This window comes from Harpia harpyja, chromosome 16 (assembly GCF_026419915.1).
Source record: "Harpia harpyja isolate bHarHar1 chromosome 16, bHarHar1 primary haplotype, whole genome shotgun sequence".
NCBI lineage: Eukaryota > Metazoa > Chordata > Aves > Accipitriformes > Accipitridae > Harpia > Harpia harpyja.
Genome location: NC_068955.1, coordinates 33,461,785 through 33,476,731, shown reverse-complemented (window position 1 = coordinate 33,476,731; position 14,947 = coordinate 33,461,785). Strand labels below are relative to the sequence as shown.

At 57.1% G+C, this 14,947-nt stretch overlaps 1 protein-coding gene across 1 annotated transcript; it reads left to right on the top strand.

Annotated features, from left to right (window-relative positions):
- The first annotated feature begins 672 nt into the window (after positions 1–672).
- LOC128152598 (ras-related and estrogen-regulated growth inhibitor-like) lies at positions 673–13,781 on the top strand. Its single transcript, XM_052811013.1, has 5 exons — positions 673–1,169; positions 9,256–9,312; positions 10,845–10,918; positions 11,588–12,069; positions 13,556–13,781. The coding sequence occupies exons 1-5, from the start codon at positions 911–913 to the stop codon at positions 13,698–13,700; spliced, it is 1,017 nt and encodes a 338-aa protein (XP_052666973.1). The 5' UTR covers positions 673–910; the 3' UTR covers positions 13,701–13,781.
- The last annotated feature ends 1,166 nt before the right edge of the window (positions 13,782–14,947 follow it).

The following is a 14,947-nucleotide window of genomic DNA, read 5'->3' as shown; positions in this document are numbered from 1 at the left end:
GAAATGACTAAAGCCTTCGGAAAAGAGACCAAATCCCTAGCGCAGGCATTTGACTGCTCCACACCCTTGGTCAGGTCCCTTCTGCTGGAGTTTGCAGTGCTGGTGTCATCCGTGCATCTGCGCCGCATGGGCAAGCTGCGTCCTGGAGTTTGCTGAAGACAGTCAAGATGTTGCAGGTCCTTCCCCTTCTTCCCAGCACTCCGTGCACCCACAACACCCATCCATGCCTGCTCCGCCTGCTGCTCTGAGCAGTTACATGTTACCTATGCCCACACTTGTATAGACACACGCACACGTAACCCCTTGCTCTTGGGTACAGCCTTACGCTGTTATTTAACAGCCTTGTGATGCTGCTGCACCAAAGCGCGTGCACAGTTTGGTTCCAGGCCTGATGTGAAGTCTTAGCTCTTTGATATCGATGGGGATTTCATCGCTGATTTGTGCAGAGCCAGGATTTGCTCCTTGCCTTGCTTGTGCTCGATGTGCTGCCGGCCGTGCAAAGCGAGCAGGGTCTGCCCGGCCGAGTTTGGTGAGGACCAAACTGCACCTGAAAGATGGAACGAGGGGAAAGACTGGGGGCTAAGCCAACTTGTCTTTATTAACTTGTCTTGCACACAGGCGCGGCCGAAGATGAGATCGTGATTTCGTGCAGGGAACCGGGGGCGGGGGGGGCAGCACCCTGGCCGTGTTTCCCCGTCCGGGGAGGTGCTGCACCGCTTCTCCACTCTCTCCTCGCTTTGCCCCCTTTCAGGTGAGCAGCTCCCCAGGCCAGCAGCTGCCTTTCCTTTGCCCGAAGGGTCCCGGCGAGAACCACCCAGGGCTGCTTGCGTGCGGGGAAACTGAGGCACGAAGCGTCCCTCGCCCGGCTCCTCCGGGACGAAGTACCGGCCGCCTCCGCTGCCCGGCGGGGATGGAGGAGGAGGAAGAGGAGGTGGGCATCACATGGGGACCGCCTGCACCGAGCCCAGGGGCTGAGCCCGGGCCGGCCCTCGGGGCGGAGCCGCCGGTGCAGCGCCCGGCGGAGCGGGGAGAGCGGCCGAGCCCCGGCCCCGGCCCCGGCCCCGGTCCCGGGATGAGCTTCCCGCGGCCCCTGCGCCGCTCCGTGAGCCTCAGCCCGGCCCGTTCCCTGCGCCTCGTCGTGCTGGGGCAGAGCGCCGTGGGCAAGACAGGTAGGACGGGGGACCCCCGGCATCCCCCCGGCTCCCCCCGGCATCCCTCCCCGGGTCTCCTTCCCCGGGAATGCGGGGTCGAGTCCCCCCCCCCCCCCCCCGGGGGTCCAGCCGGGGGTGGGCAGCAGGCGGGAGCCGTTTCAGAAAGCCGGGATGGGGAAGGAGTTTCTCCGGGGGGGGGCCGCGGCATGGCCCAGGTGGACCCCCGAGCCCCTCATGTTGAAGGGCACGGAGGTTCCCCCCACTCCTCCCCGCGAGTTTTAGCGGTGGGCAGCCAGGGGCTCGTCCCGAGGGGGGGTCCGTGGCAGAGCGGTCGCGGGCTGCGTGGGGAGCCCAGGGCAGGGGGTCAGGGTGGGATGTTGCCGACCGTGGGAGCTTTCAGGACGGAAAGCCGAGCTCGGGTTTGTGCTTTACCGGGTACTTCGAGTTTGCTGCTTGTTTCTAGCAAAGGCAGCGGGTTCGCGGAGCCGCCTGTTAACAGCGCTGCGTTTAGTTTTCCTTTAGGAAAACTCCCTTTCCCTGCGCTTTGCTCAGCGCTCTCCATCTGCGGCTTGCCGGGGTGGGGATTTGGGATGCTGAGCCGGGAGCACCTGAGCTCCCTCCTTCACCCCCACTCCTGCCCGGGGATCGTCCTTCCACCCCTTCCCGCTCCCCTATCCCAGACTGCGAGCACCCAGGGGCGAAGGCGGCCTCCGCTCCGCTTCTGCGCAGCATCCAGCGTGCCACGAGCGGGGTCGAGAGGTGCCGGTCGCTGGCAAGGAAAGGTGCGTGTCTGCACGGGTCCACGTTGCTTTTATTGCTGCAGGGCAGGGGAGCAGGGATCCACGCAGAGCTCGGGGGGGACATGGCCGGGACTGCCGCGTCCTTGGGCACAGGGCAATGTCCCGCTGGCTTGCCACTCCAGAAAAAGCATAACCTTTAAATACGCTGCGGCGGTGGCACCTCTGCCTGGCTCGCGGCCAGCAGCTTTGGCTGTTGGTGCCGTTGAAGTTGCGTTTCCATATACAGTAACCGGTGAGCCTCTTCCCCGGCATTAGTGAAAAATCATGATTTCTCTGATTAAATTAAAGGAGGCAACTCCCAGATCTCGATTAGCAGCCCAGCACCAGGGAGCGGGAGCACAGGGATGGGGCTCAGCTCCGGGCGTACCCAGAGCACTGGGGGGGTCCATGCAACAGTGTTTGGCCTCAGTCTCTGCAAGCAGATGGAGCCGTGAGCGATGGTTGTACAAAGCGTACAAAGTGCTTTGGCTCGCCCCGCACCCCGGCCTGCACATACGTATTTCCCCCGCCGGCGTTAATCCCACCCAGCGTGGAGCAGGCGCCTGGAAGCTTTGGGCCTCTCCTGTGGGCAAGCGAGAGGCCGCTGTAGCTCCTCCGTAGGGTCGGATCATGCTGAGGATCTTAAAAGGTTCCTCCAGCCGGGTTCGGCCCCGGTGCCCTCCCCGCTGGCTGCCACCGCAGAGCTGGATATCGCCCGGGGCCGATCTGCAGGGTCTGCCTTGCGGCAGCTCAGCTCTGTGGGTGCCTGCAACCTTCGTGCCCTTCAGCTGCATGTTTTTGGGCTGTGATGGTAACACAGGCTGTGAAATCAGGGCAGAGGGAGGTAATCGATACCTGGCTCATGCAGAAGAGAGCCGGAGCGTGCCAGGAACTGGGAGCAGTCCCTGGGAACAGCAGGCATGCGATCTCCCGCAGGCTGGCAGCCACCCTGACGCAGGGCTCTCCCATCTCTGTCCCCTTGGGTGCTGTCCTGCACGTCCTCTCCTGCAAGGGAACGGAGTGTCATCTTCACTGGGTGTTGTGCCCGAGCTGCCGGGTCCTGCTGCCTCCGAGCCCCTGTGCCAGATGGAGCTGGGGGCGAGGAAACTTCTAAGTGCTTTCCGCTGCCCGGCAGGGCAGCTAACACCCTGGGTAATGGACCATGAGCATCTGGCCTGAGGGACCCACGTGTGAAACGCGAGGAAGGAGTCAAAAGCATCAGCATCATCGCTTGAGCTCCCACGGGGCTGGGCAGGACGGACTGCGGGAGGTGCCTGGTCCCCAAGGCAGGGGAGAGATGGGGCTGCCCAAGGTGGCTAGGAGAGGACAGGGTGCAATGCATGGGGATCCCCTGTTTTGGGGAGGGGAAGCAGGAGAGGGTGAAGGCAAGTTTCATCCGAACCCGTCCCTGAGCTGCCAAGCTCCCGGTCCTGGTGGGATGGAAGGGCTGTGAGCGGACCCCACGCCGGAGCATCACCTGGGCGAGCTGTTGGCACCCACCCGCTTGGGAGAGCTGAGTGGGCTGAGGGTGTCAACAATCAAAAGGGCAATGAAAATCCAGGCAGCTGCGAAAGGGGGAAAAATCCACACAGTTCTTGGCAAAAGAGTTCTATTTTTTTGGAGCAGTTAGGAAATCTTCAAGATATGGTGATCCAAGGTCCCAGATCCTCTGAGCAGGGACAGGTTTGGGTGCAGACCCGTGGCTGAACCCCATCGGCAGTTTAAAGATTTGGCCCAGGCTGTGTAAATCACCTGCGGGAGGCTTAAATCCAGTCCAGCCAGAGCTTGCGTTATCTTCTGTCTTCTGCTGTTGATGCTAGCCAGTGTAAACTTTGCCATACTTCAGAGGAAAGCTCTGCTTTACAAAACACAAACCAAAGATGAATTGATGCTGTAAGCCGTTATGCTCGCAACAGAGATGTGTTATGCAGCAGCATAAACAGAGCAGCACGTGGGCGTGCAGGGCTCAATGTGATCCTGGAGGTACCCAGCCCACCCCTGCAATGGCAGGTTAATCACGCATCAAGCCATTCCATAGTCATTCCTAGAGACCAAATTCAATATAAAATTAACTCGTTCAGCTTTGGGGCTCTCCAAGGAGAGCCCTTTCTGAGGTTACTTATGTTCAAGATGGGGAAAAAAAAATTCCTTATAAGGCTGTGTGGATGTGCTCACGCTTTTCTGCCTGCATCCACTTCTTCCGATTGGCAGCTTTGCTTGTGTTCTTGCGTTCCAGCCAATTTTTAATCAATTTAATTGGCTCCTCTTCTCAAACAACACCATGCGCTCCGGCTTTGGGTGGCTGCCTAACATATGACACAGAATCAGGTGCTTTCTAGAAACTGAGCCTGACTTGTCTCGCTCTCTCCCTGATAATTTGGTCACCTCTTTGAAGGTGCTGATACATGCTTCCTGTGGGGTGCTTGGTTATCTCCACAGAGCAGTTTTGCTAAATTACATGCTTGTTCCATCAAATCCCTTCTCTGACAGGCAGGATTTGAAACCCAGAGGTGGCTTGGAAGGTGAGAGGATGGCAAATCCCCCAAACAGGAGCTGGGCAGGTGTAGGAGGGCAGGAGAAGCTGCTTGGGGCAGAGATGCTGGGGCTGAAGAAGCAGAAAGCCCGGCTCAGGTGGGAAGCCACATTCCCAGGGCAAACGCACAGATCCTGACTGGCACGGTGTGGATGTGCAGCGGCAAGACGTGGGGGGACATTTGCTGATGGCCAGCTGGGACAAATTGCCCCCGAATTTGCATGGGGAAGGCAAGCTCGGTGCGGGAGTGCACCAGCCCTGCCTGGTGTTAGTTTTTCACCAACATCTTGTGTTTTTGAGGGGGTTTGTCCTGGTTTTGGTGAGGTTTCTTCTCCCTTCGCACTCCTGCTCTGGTTCCTTCCTCCCGCTGCGCTGACGCCTGGTGCACAGCTTCTCCATGCTGTCCCTCCTGGGCTCTGCGCTCCTGCCTTGCTCTCGCTGTGTTTTTTTTTCCCCCGTTCCCACTCATTTTCCACCAATTTCACTTTCTGCTCCTGTTGCCTTTCCAAGCCAGCTCTCAGCCTCTCCGCTGCTTTTCACTCCTGTCCCTGCACAGCCTGTCTGTACCTATTACCGTCATTAACACCTCGAAGGGCTTAAGCATCACTGCCATTAGCTGTGCTCCTGTGCTCCCTTCAGCCTCCAAACCATGGCTTTCTCTGTCTACACCAGAAAATCACACCCAAGCATCAACGGTGCATTTTCGAAGCAGCTGCATTGAAAAGATGTTACATACAAAAGGCCCCGTGGAGGGTTTTGCTTTGAACAGGCGTATCTGCAGCATCAGGCGCATGGATCGGCTCCTGCGCACGGAGGCAGCCTGGAAGTTGTCTGAATCAGCTTAGACCTCGAGGACCAAGTGTGAAGATTAGTTGTCTTGCCTCACTCTTTCCAAAGGAGAAGAGCAAGGCTTTTCTGAAACAACATCTGAGAGGGTGTTTGCGCTGCTGCTGACTTTTCTCCCCAAAACGCAGTTCCCCTTTTTGCTCTGTAGGGAAGATCTGAGAGCCAGAGGGAAGCTCGCTCGCTCTGTGAGGGTGGAGATCTGCTTTCAGAGGTGCTAGTGCTTTCCAGGTCCACCCTGTTGCATCCTAAAGGCAATTCCCTGCAGAAAGAGATTCCGGAGGCTGGGGATGGAGGTGAAGGAGAGTAGAAAAACAAGCCTTTGGGCTTGGCCAGGGAGTCCTTCGCCAGCAGAAGGGATGTCAGGAGATGCAGTTGGTCACCTGCAGCGATCTCTTTTCAAGACTGGTCGCTTCTCCCGCTGATGCAAAAGCTCCTCCAGCACCGCGGAGTTTCAAGGACTGCATCCTTTGATGTTTTCTGAGCAGAGGAGGTGTAATGTTTGAACGTCCCGTTGCGTTTGCTCCGTTGCTTTTTCAGCTCCATGATCCAGAGCCAGGTTCCTGTAGCGCTGCTGTTACGGGGCTGCTCCCGAATTATCCTCTGGCAGCCAGAGCTGCAGTTTCTCCTCGGTCCGAGCTGAGCTGCAAACCGCAGCCTCGGCGCGCAGACACATCCCCACCCGCCTCCTCTGTGCCGCTGCCGGTCTCTGCCAAATCACTGCCACCCAGTAATTATCCCATCCTGGATGAGACGACCCATTTTAGCGAGCCACCGTGGGCCCTGTACGTCGTGCCCTCGCTCTGTGCGTGGCTGAACAGCACCTCGGCTTTGCTGTTGTTCGTCCTTCCCTGTGAAAGCCCAGGGGTGACCGCTCGCTCTCTGCAGGCAGAGGCTCCAAGCCATGGGCTTCCCTTGCCAGGCAAAGGAGTTGTCGTGCCGTGAGCCCCTGGCATAGCCTTGGAGACAAGTTCTCTGCTGCTGGTAAATTGACGGCAGCCAAGCACTACCCGCTCCTCCTCACCTCTCCAGTATCTCCCCTTCAGCCTGAGCATCACGGCCTCCTCGCAGCTCTGCTGGGGCTTTTTCATGGGGTGCTTGAGGCTGCGGGTGTGAAGTCAAGTAAAAAGTATGTCAGCTTTGCTTCAAAGCAAAAACACGTCTCCGGCTAGCTCTTCAGCGCCGTGTTCCTGCATCCTCCCTTGGGATGCCACTAGCCTCACCGCACTCTTCCTGAAACGAAGCCGGCTTGGTAGCATCTCGCCAACAGCTTGGTAGCATCTCACCTGCTTCTGCCCATTTTCACGAGCACCAGTCTCCTCTTGTCACCTCCCTGTGCCACCCAGGGTGCCGGCATGGGGCCCGTGATGGTCCTGCCGTGGCCCCGGGGCTGCTGCGGTGCCAGAGGAGGCTTCCCCGTGTGCCAGCTCTGGAGCAGGAGACCGTGATAAAACCCAGCACTTACCAGGGCAGGGACAGATGCATTTTTGTGGCCCTTTGGCCACACCAGGGACTTTTAGCAAAGCTTGATGCTCTGTTAGCAGGAGTGAGAGGTACGCTCTGGCTGCCTCCCTGCCCCGTTCAGACCAGCAGGATTTTCAGCACCTCCAGATTGCTTCGTTACTTAGAAAGCCTTTGCTTTTTCCTCCCTCCGTTTCCCATTCCTGGCTATTTGCCAGCTGAGCCTCAGCCCTGCCTGCTGTCCCCATTGCTGGAAATACCCGCCTAGAGACCTTGCACAATGGCAAAGCTTTTGCTACCCCTTACAGAAAAATATAAGCAGTTTCTCTGATATTTTTTTTTTTTTTTTGCAGTCCCCAGAGAGCTTGCCCACCTCAAACAAGCCTTTGCTCTGGAGCTGAGGTCTGTCTCCTTCAGCCTGGCTGGATGGAGAGAAACGATGAGAGGCAGTACTTTTCCCCAGCGAGGAGAAAGCCTTTGCCATGTTTGATGGAGCTATCAGGCAAGCCTCCAGCATCAGCAGACCTCCACCCAGCCTAGCATTAGCGTGTAATTTGGGCTTCGCATCGCCCAGTCTCTGGTGCAGGGAGATGTGATAATTGGATAAGAGGGGTTTAATTGCCCACACTGCCGTGCTGCGGCTGTTCCTCCTTTCCTTGCCCTTGCAAGGAGGAAATATTGGGCCAAATGATTCGATCTCTGTGTTGATGCCTTGCCAGCAGACAGAAGGGGCAGGGGTGTTTTCGCGGCGGGGGGTTGCTTCGTCCCCCTGCGTGCCGGAGAGCTGCCGCAGGAGCGGCAAGAGGACTCCTTGCAAGGATGGAAGAGAGTCAGCGGTCCCCGCTTGAGCTCCGCATCCCCGCGTTGGGGACGTGAATTCCCAGGCGCAGGCATGGCAGGAAGGTGATGTGTCCGCCCAGGGGTGGGCTGCTCCCTGGGACATCTGCTCAGCCGTGCTCCCCCAGCTCCTAATGCTGCCGGGTGCATTTCCAGGGCTGGTTTTGCTGCACCACATGGCTGGCGTAAGGAGAACCTCCCGGTTTGCCATGCCCCGTGTTCCTCCGACTTTGGCCTTTTGATGAATTTCATGAGATTTGGTGCCAACGGCCTTCCTGTCTCTGTGCAGGGTGCCTGGGTCAGGTTAAACAAACAGGGCTGAAATTCATGAGACCCATCCAGGCACTTACACCGTCAGTGCCGGTGATATAGAGGGAGAGCCTGGCCCGGCACCGACTTGCCCCCCCGTTGAGCTTGGTGTTGGAAAGTGGTTGGCTGGAGGCCACCAAGGGGATCGCTCACCCGGCATAAAACTTGAGCATGTGCATAAATCTTTGCAGGATCAAGGCCAGAAAATGCAATTTATCAACCCTGACCATGCAGGAAAGTGAATTCCACGTGCGAGGATCTGCCTCTCACCTGCAGGTCTGGGTGCGTTCGCAGGTTGCGGCTCTGCCTGGACTTTGCCTGCTGCCGCCCGCCGAGCACGGTGGAACTCCTGCCGTCTTGGCCGCCTCCTGCGCAGCCCGACCACCTCTCTCTGCCACTTTTGGGGCTCCTGAGCTGCCGCTTCCATGCGACCTGGAAGGATGTTTCTGACAGCAGCAGTGCAGGAGAGGTTGCTGTGCCCCGGCAAGGGGAGAGATTGGGTTAGCCAATCTCGGGGGGGCCATCGGTGCTTTCCATTGCCTTTGGGCTGCATTTCGTTGATGTGACGGGCGTTTTGCTGCTGACGAGCAGGCAGCTTTGGGCAGAGGTGCCTGGTGCATTGCTCATGGAGCTGGGCAGAGACGTCTTCCTCTGCCTGGGGCATCCCGTTGTGCGGTGGGTTTTGGTCCTTGATCTAAACGTTTGCAAAGAACGTGCAAAAAGCATCTAGCCTTTTCTCAGGGCTGCAGTGAAGTTATTTTGAAATTACCAATGTCCGCAAGCTCTGGGAATGTTTTAGGCTGTGTAGAAGTGGTGAGGTGCAAGCTGTCAGCCTGGGTGGGCTCCTGCCCATCCTGACATGCTTTTCCCACGTTGTACACAGGGTAAAGCAAGGCAGAGGACAGCCTGCACAGGGCTGCACTGCCATCCGAGAGGGGAGAAAAGAGGGCCTGTAACAGTCTGGGTCCAAGGCATCCACCTGGGCAACCGTGATCCTTTCCCAGTCTGCTTCACCTTCACCTTTTGCCACCAAGATCTGGCAATTTGCTGCTTTATTGTAGTCTTCTCTGATCATCATAGGGCAGCCCTGGCCAGCATGCAGCAGTGACCCAGCCTGTCTGGGCGCCTTTGAAGATACTTTTCCCAACCCTGCAATAACCTGGTCCTCCTGGGGCTGGGTTTGTAGCATCGCTGCTGGGATATCTTCTCCTGGTGCGCACTCGGGTGCTTTCGCAGGAGGCTGGGGCAGGTCTTTGCTCCATCCCTCCTGCCTCTATCAGCTGATGTTTTTCTGCAGTTTGATCTGACAACCGTAACTGGGTTTGTTGTGGTTTTTTTACAGCATTGACCGTAAGATTCATCACCAGGAGATTCATTGGAGACTATGACCCAACCCTAGGTAGGTAAAGTCCTTTTTGTTGTTGCTTTCGCTTCTGTCACTGGCTCAGCCTGGAGACTCTGGTGCAGCCAGTGCCGCTCCTGGCAGAGCCAACTCTGCTCCCAAACTCACTGTATTCCCTCCTCTTCCTCCTTGACCAGACTGGCAGCAGTTAGAGCCACCAGCCATCGTAGCACCTCCCTGGCTCTTGCATCCCTTTTTCCTTTTCTGTTGTTTTGTTAAGGCAAAATCTGTTGGGGTGAGCCATTGGCATTGCACGAGGAAGCACAGACGCACAGTGGGCTTAGTCATCCTCGAGCAATTTGCTGGGAGGTGGCTTTTAAGGGGAAGGAGGTATCTAAGCCACTGGAGCAGCGGCTAGTGCTTTCCTGTCTTCTAGGTTTGGGGGGATTTTTTGCATTTGGGTTTGAGGTTTTTTTGGGCGCTGAAGTTGTGTCCCTGCTGAAGTATCCCAGAAATGACCGGTCGCTGGCTGTGCATCCTTCTGCCTAACTCCTGCTGTCACCCGCCGGGCTGGGAAATTTAGGAAGTCTCTGTGTTGTTCTAACCCAGCTGGTTCACAAGGGACCCCAGGGAAAGGCTTGGTTTGAAAAACAAGCTCGCCATTGCCCCATCTGTCCTTTACATCCCCACTCCTTGCTTGTTATGGTGAATGATGCTTTTTTCCCCCAGAGTGCAATTTGTTTTTCCTCTCTGCCTGCTGCTTCTTCCTCCCATTGGGCTCGCTCCATATGATGTGATAAAACACAGAGACCATACGGTGAGCATACCTGGTGCTTCCCCATGTCGGAGGAGGGGAAAATGCCTGGTTTATCCCGTAGACGGCCAAGCCAAGCGGGTTTCTGCCGTCGTGCGTGGCACACGAAGCCCGGTGTGAACGAGGTGCTCCATCTGCACAGAGTGAGGCGTCCCGTCGAGCATGCTGTGCCCAGAGCGGTTGCTATGCAGAGTGCTGGCTGGTTTTATTGCCTGATATTAGTGAAGCTCGAAGCGGTTTTTGTGCCGAAGAGCTGCCCAGATGCACGCCTCGCAGCTGCTTTTATTGCTTGGTTAGAAAGGAGCCGCTCCCCCGCTGCTTCGGAGCAGGAGTTGAATGCCGGCTGGGCAAAGGGCTGGGTTAGGAACATGAGCAGGGTCTCAAAACAAAACCCAGCTTCTCATACCCTCCTGCTGAGCCCCTCTTCCTTTGCAGAAGCAGCATTCCATGACCCCTTTTTGCTCTAATGCTTCGGTCACCATTGCCCTTTTATTTCCAGCAAGGCGAAAGCCGGCCGGGTGCTGGCTGGGGGTCTCCGCTGCCTGTTGGAAACGCTGGGCTCGACGCTGTGGGTGCAGGGCTGTCCTTCCCAGGCGTGGGGAGACAGGCTGAGGACCAGTTCAAGACGTGGACTTGAAACAGGGGCCACGTGGGCTGTAGGTTGCAGCAGGTGAAAATCAACTTCTCCAGCACGGCTTGCATGGAGGCCACCGGGGTTGTCATTTGCTACCTGGGGCCTTCTCTCACACACACTTTTCCGTCTGTCCTTCTCCAGAAATGATCTACAGACACATGGCCGTCATTGACGGGGAGATGGTGCACTTTGAGATCCTCGATACAGCAGGACAGGTGAGCTCACACCGTTTCATAGCTGGCTGACCCTGGAAAATACCATCGGAGCAGCGTGACTTGCCGTTGAAGGCAATCCCTGCTCTTCCATCAGCTTTAATCTGTTGTATCCGAAATGTTGATCAAGATGTGTTCATCTTGGAAAAAAGGTGTTTTGGAGAATTTATGTCTCTCTAACATCAATTACAGCGTGGCCTCAGCTAAATATTTCCCCATTCCCTTTACCGGTGTGTGGCACAGCTCTGCTCCCCGTGTTTGTGGAGCATCCTGACGGCAGGGAGACAGCACAAGGGAGCAGGAGGGTGCTGGGTCGAAGGAGCCACCAAGCACCAGGATTACGGGCGATGGAGAGCCCTGTGCTGGCTTCCCATCTAGCAACAGCACTGCCTTTGCGTACCTGCTTTAGCGGCACTAACTGTCCCCTTGCCCACATCAGGATGGGCCTGATATTGCTGTCTCCATCCATCATTTTGCCCAACCCATCAAATTCCTGCCCTGGGCTACCTGCGTTGCTTTGCAAGTCGCTGCTGTGTGCAAGCCCAGGCCAAAAACCTTCAGGGGGATGGTGACGGGCCCCCGTGGTAGGTTTTCTAGGTTGCAACCAGCGGCGTTGGTATTTAGGAGACGCTGGGGCTTCTGGTGTTAACACGACCTTGTCTGCCCCGGCAGGAGGAGGATTCCCTGCAGATAGAGGAGAAGATCAAATGGGGCGATGGCTTCGCTGTGGTCTACTCGGTGACGGACAGGTGCAGCTTCGATGAGGTCATGCGGCTGTGTTTCCTCATCAACCACATCCACTCGAGCCCCAAGCGGAGCAGCGGGAGCGAGCAGCCCCCCGTGGTCATCGTGGGCAACAAGAAGGACTTGCAGTTCGACAGGATGGTGTCCACAGAGGACGGCGAAAACCTCTCCAAAGCCTTGAAGCTTCCTTTCTATGAGATCTCCACCCGGGACAGCTATGAAGAGACCGTGGCGGTGTTCAACATGCTCTACCAGGAGCTCATGAGACAGGGGCATTTCTCCCCGGGCTCCTTCAAGAGGAGAACGGTGTCGAAGCTGATGGAGAAGATCCCCAAGATGCAAGCCAGCTCCACCTTGAACTCAGCCGGCCGGAGCCTCAGCTTTAACTCCTTCAGGGACTACATCCCCGAGTGAGCATCCCCGCTGCGGAGGCGAGAGTGACAGCCGAGCTGGGACTGAGGGACAAGTTATCCTGCTGCCAGGGCACCCGCTGCTTCAGCTCCAGGGTCGAGGGGCAGCTCGTGGGGCTGCGCCGGCTCCCAGGAGGGGAAGGTTCAGAGGTGGGGAGGGGGAGATTGGGGTACAACAGCCTTTTAAAGCCCACAGGTTTTTACAAACGGGCTTTGTGTCAGCAGGGAAGATGTTCTTCGTCCGTCTTACCCCTTTGCTCCCTCTTCCTCCTCCCGCACAGCTGAAGTCAGTAGCGAAGGTGGTTCGTGGTGACTTCAGTGGTGGTGGGTCCACCCTTGGAAGCTCAGAAGCGTTTCGGTGGGGATCAGACCCAGGACAGAAACGTCTGTATGGGTCTTCCCACTCCCCTAAGAAAGCTTGCTGGGTCCGTTTGTGCCCCGACGTGTGCACCCACAATGCCGGGGTGACCCCAAGGGTCGCGCTGGCTCCCGGGCTGTCGTTAGCTGTCCCCGTCCTGGGGAAAATGGCTGTTGCTTCTGCTGCTCAGTGTTGCTGGTGGGTAAAATCCCCCAGCTGCTCAAAACCTTCCCAGTCTGGCCGGCTGCTCCAGGGGGTGGTTGCTGCTGACATCCCCCCCTCAGTGCCCCCAGACCCAGCCACCGCGCGGGTCGGTGGGCGGCGGAGACCAGCCCATTTACCCATCTGCAGCCACCAGCATCCATCTGTTGGAGCCCGGGGCTGTGTTTCCATCCTGGTTTTCCCCTGGGCTTGTGAACTGAAGCTGCTGCAGAGGGGCAGACCCCCGCATCCCCCCCCTGCAGAGGAGCTGCAGGGCCCCAGCTCTGCTGGAGCCCTTCTCCCTCCCTGGCTGCTCACAGGCTGGCACCAAGGGTATCTTTAAAACCAAACCAGAGATCTGTTTACAGTGGGGGGAAAAAAAGCCTGTTAATCCCTGGCTTTTCTAAAAAAACATTTTTTAACGTTTCAGGCTCCTTGGCGCACTCTCCTTTAATAACCCTGTAAATAAAATCCTGGGCAAAGGGCAGTGAAGGTGGCAGATGTTGCTGCTCCATCTCAGGCTGAAGGCACCACATCCTCGGTGCTTTGCTGGGGTTTCTGCCTTCGCTGAGTCTGCCCCTTATTTTTGCATCGCCATCTCGCTCAGGGCAGCCTGTCTCTGAGGGGAGGCAAGTGGAACAGACTGCATTTCTGATGTGTGTTGAAACCTTAGGCTAAGATCACGCTTCTCCATCCTAGAGGAACAGTATTCCCGGGCGGCTTCTCCTGTTAATGCCTTTGCCCTGCGACTCAGCTGAGCGTAGCGCGAGCAAAACCACTGGCTGGCAATTTGAAGCATGGATGCAATGGAGCCAATGCCGGGAGGTGCAAATGATGCTCCTAGCAGGGACCCCCTTGTCTGCTTACTAATTGCCCCATCCCCAAAGGGAAAATCGCTGTGGCCTGAGAATTTGTCTTTTTGCACAGAGACGGGACAGCAAAGGCACGGAAAGGAGCAGGGCTTGCAGCGAGCGGCATCCTCCCACAGCATCGTTTCTCTCCCTCCCTCCTGCCTGATGAGGAGCACTGCGTTGCCGTTCGAGGTGAATGTGCTGGAAGACCTGTGGTGTAATGCCCATGTCCCCCCTGTAGCAACCTGTTGCATCGTCTGCTGCTGCGTCCTGTGACAATAAAAGCCGAGTTAGCAACCGCCTACGATGCTCTCGTGCCTGCGAGCATGGGGACAGGGTTATTTTATCACACTGTTTCCCTTTCAGGGAGACTGTAGCAAAGGGGTGCACGGTGGGGAATACACCCTTTAAATTCGGGCCGGGCACCTCCCTTACCTTCTGCCTGAGCCCCAGCACCGTGTGCCTTCCTGGCTCCCTCCGTCTCTCAGCAATGGGGAAAAGGCAGGCAGAGGTGCGTGCCCAGGGAACGTATACAGTGGGGCTCCCTCCGGAGCATCGCAGCCTGGGGAAACCGCTTATCCCACCTCCCCTCCCTGCTACAAAACCTGCACGAACACCCCTTCCCCTCTTACAGCTCCCAAAGATGTTTCCTGGGGCTCCTTGCATCTAGCCAAGGGCTTTGTCTCCAAGGGTTTCATTAAATCCCCCCTTCGTTCACATACCCACATCCCTCCTGTGGGGTGAAAATGAACCCTGTCGAGGGGCCAGGCCAAGAAAGTAATTTGGGACTGCTCCTTTCCAGCATCTTAATTAAAATCCTGAATGCCAGCAATGGGAAATGCCGCTGGGGGCTGCCGGTTCGCTCACGGCTCTGCGTACGGCGAAAGTAAAACTGGGGGCTTTAAAGCCTTGAGAAGCTGGCCAAGGGGAAGCAAGGGCTGGGGTTTTTTTGTTTGTTTGTTTTAATTTTAGGTTTTTTTATGGCATTCCCAAGTGGGCTGAACACTGCGAGCTGGGCTTGGGGTTTTGTGGTCTGGCAGCTGGAGCGGGTGTTTGCTGCCCGGCTCTTGGGGCTGGCTGGAAAAGAGCCGCTTTCGGGAGATGCTGAGCTGGCTGCCGCGCGCCAGGGACCCCAGTCAGCCAAGAGCCAGCCCGACCACGCAGCCGCCAGGACAGGGACAGAAGAGCCCGGCAGCTACGAAGATGCAGCCTTCAGCCTCGCTCGCCAACCCCAAACCCAGCAGCTTGGGGCTGCATTAACAGTCCAGCTCAAGAGGGATTAAAAACCCCTTGGGAGGCTGAATGTATGCTCGAGCCTTTTGCCATGCCACAGAGGTTTTGGGTGTCTTCAAGCATGTTGCTTAAGTCCCTGATGTCCCCAAGGCTTGTCCAAGGGACTGTATTTCCTTGCTGGCTCGAGCTCCAGGTCGGTGCAATGCTGGACACGGCAGAAACCCACATTATTTGG

Excerpts from the sequence above, each read along its gene's own strand:
- LOC128152598 (XM_052811013.1), top strand. The coding sequence starts at position 911 with ATGGAGGAGGAGGAAGAGGAGGTGGGCATCACATGGGGACCGCCTGCA. Across the intron at positions 1,170-9,255 it reads GAGCGCCGTGGGCAAGACAG|CATTGACCGTAAGATTCATC; the intron begins GTAGGACGGGGG and ends GTTTTTTTACAG. Across the intron at positions 9,313-10,844 it reads AGACTATGACCCAACCCTAG|AAATGATCTACAGACACATG; the intron begins GTAGGTAAAGTC and ends GTCCTTCTCCAG.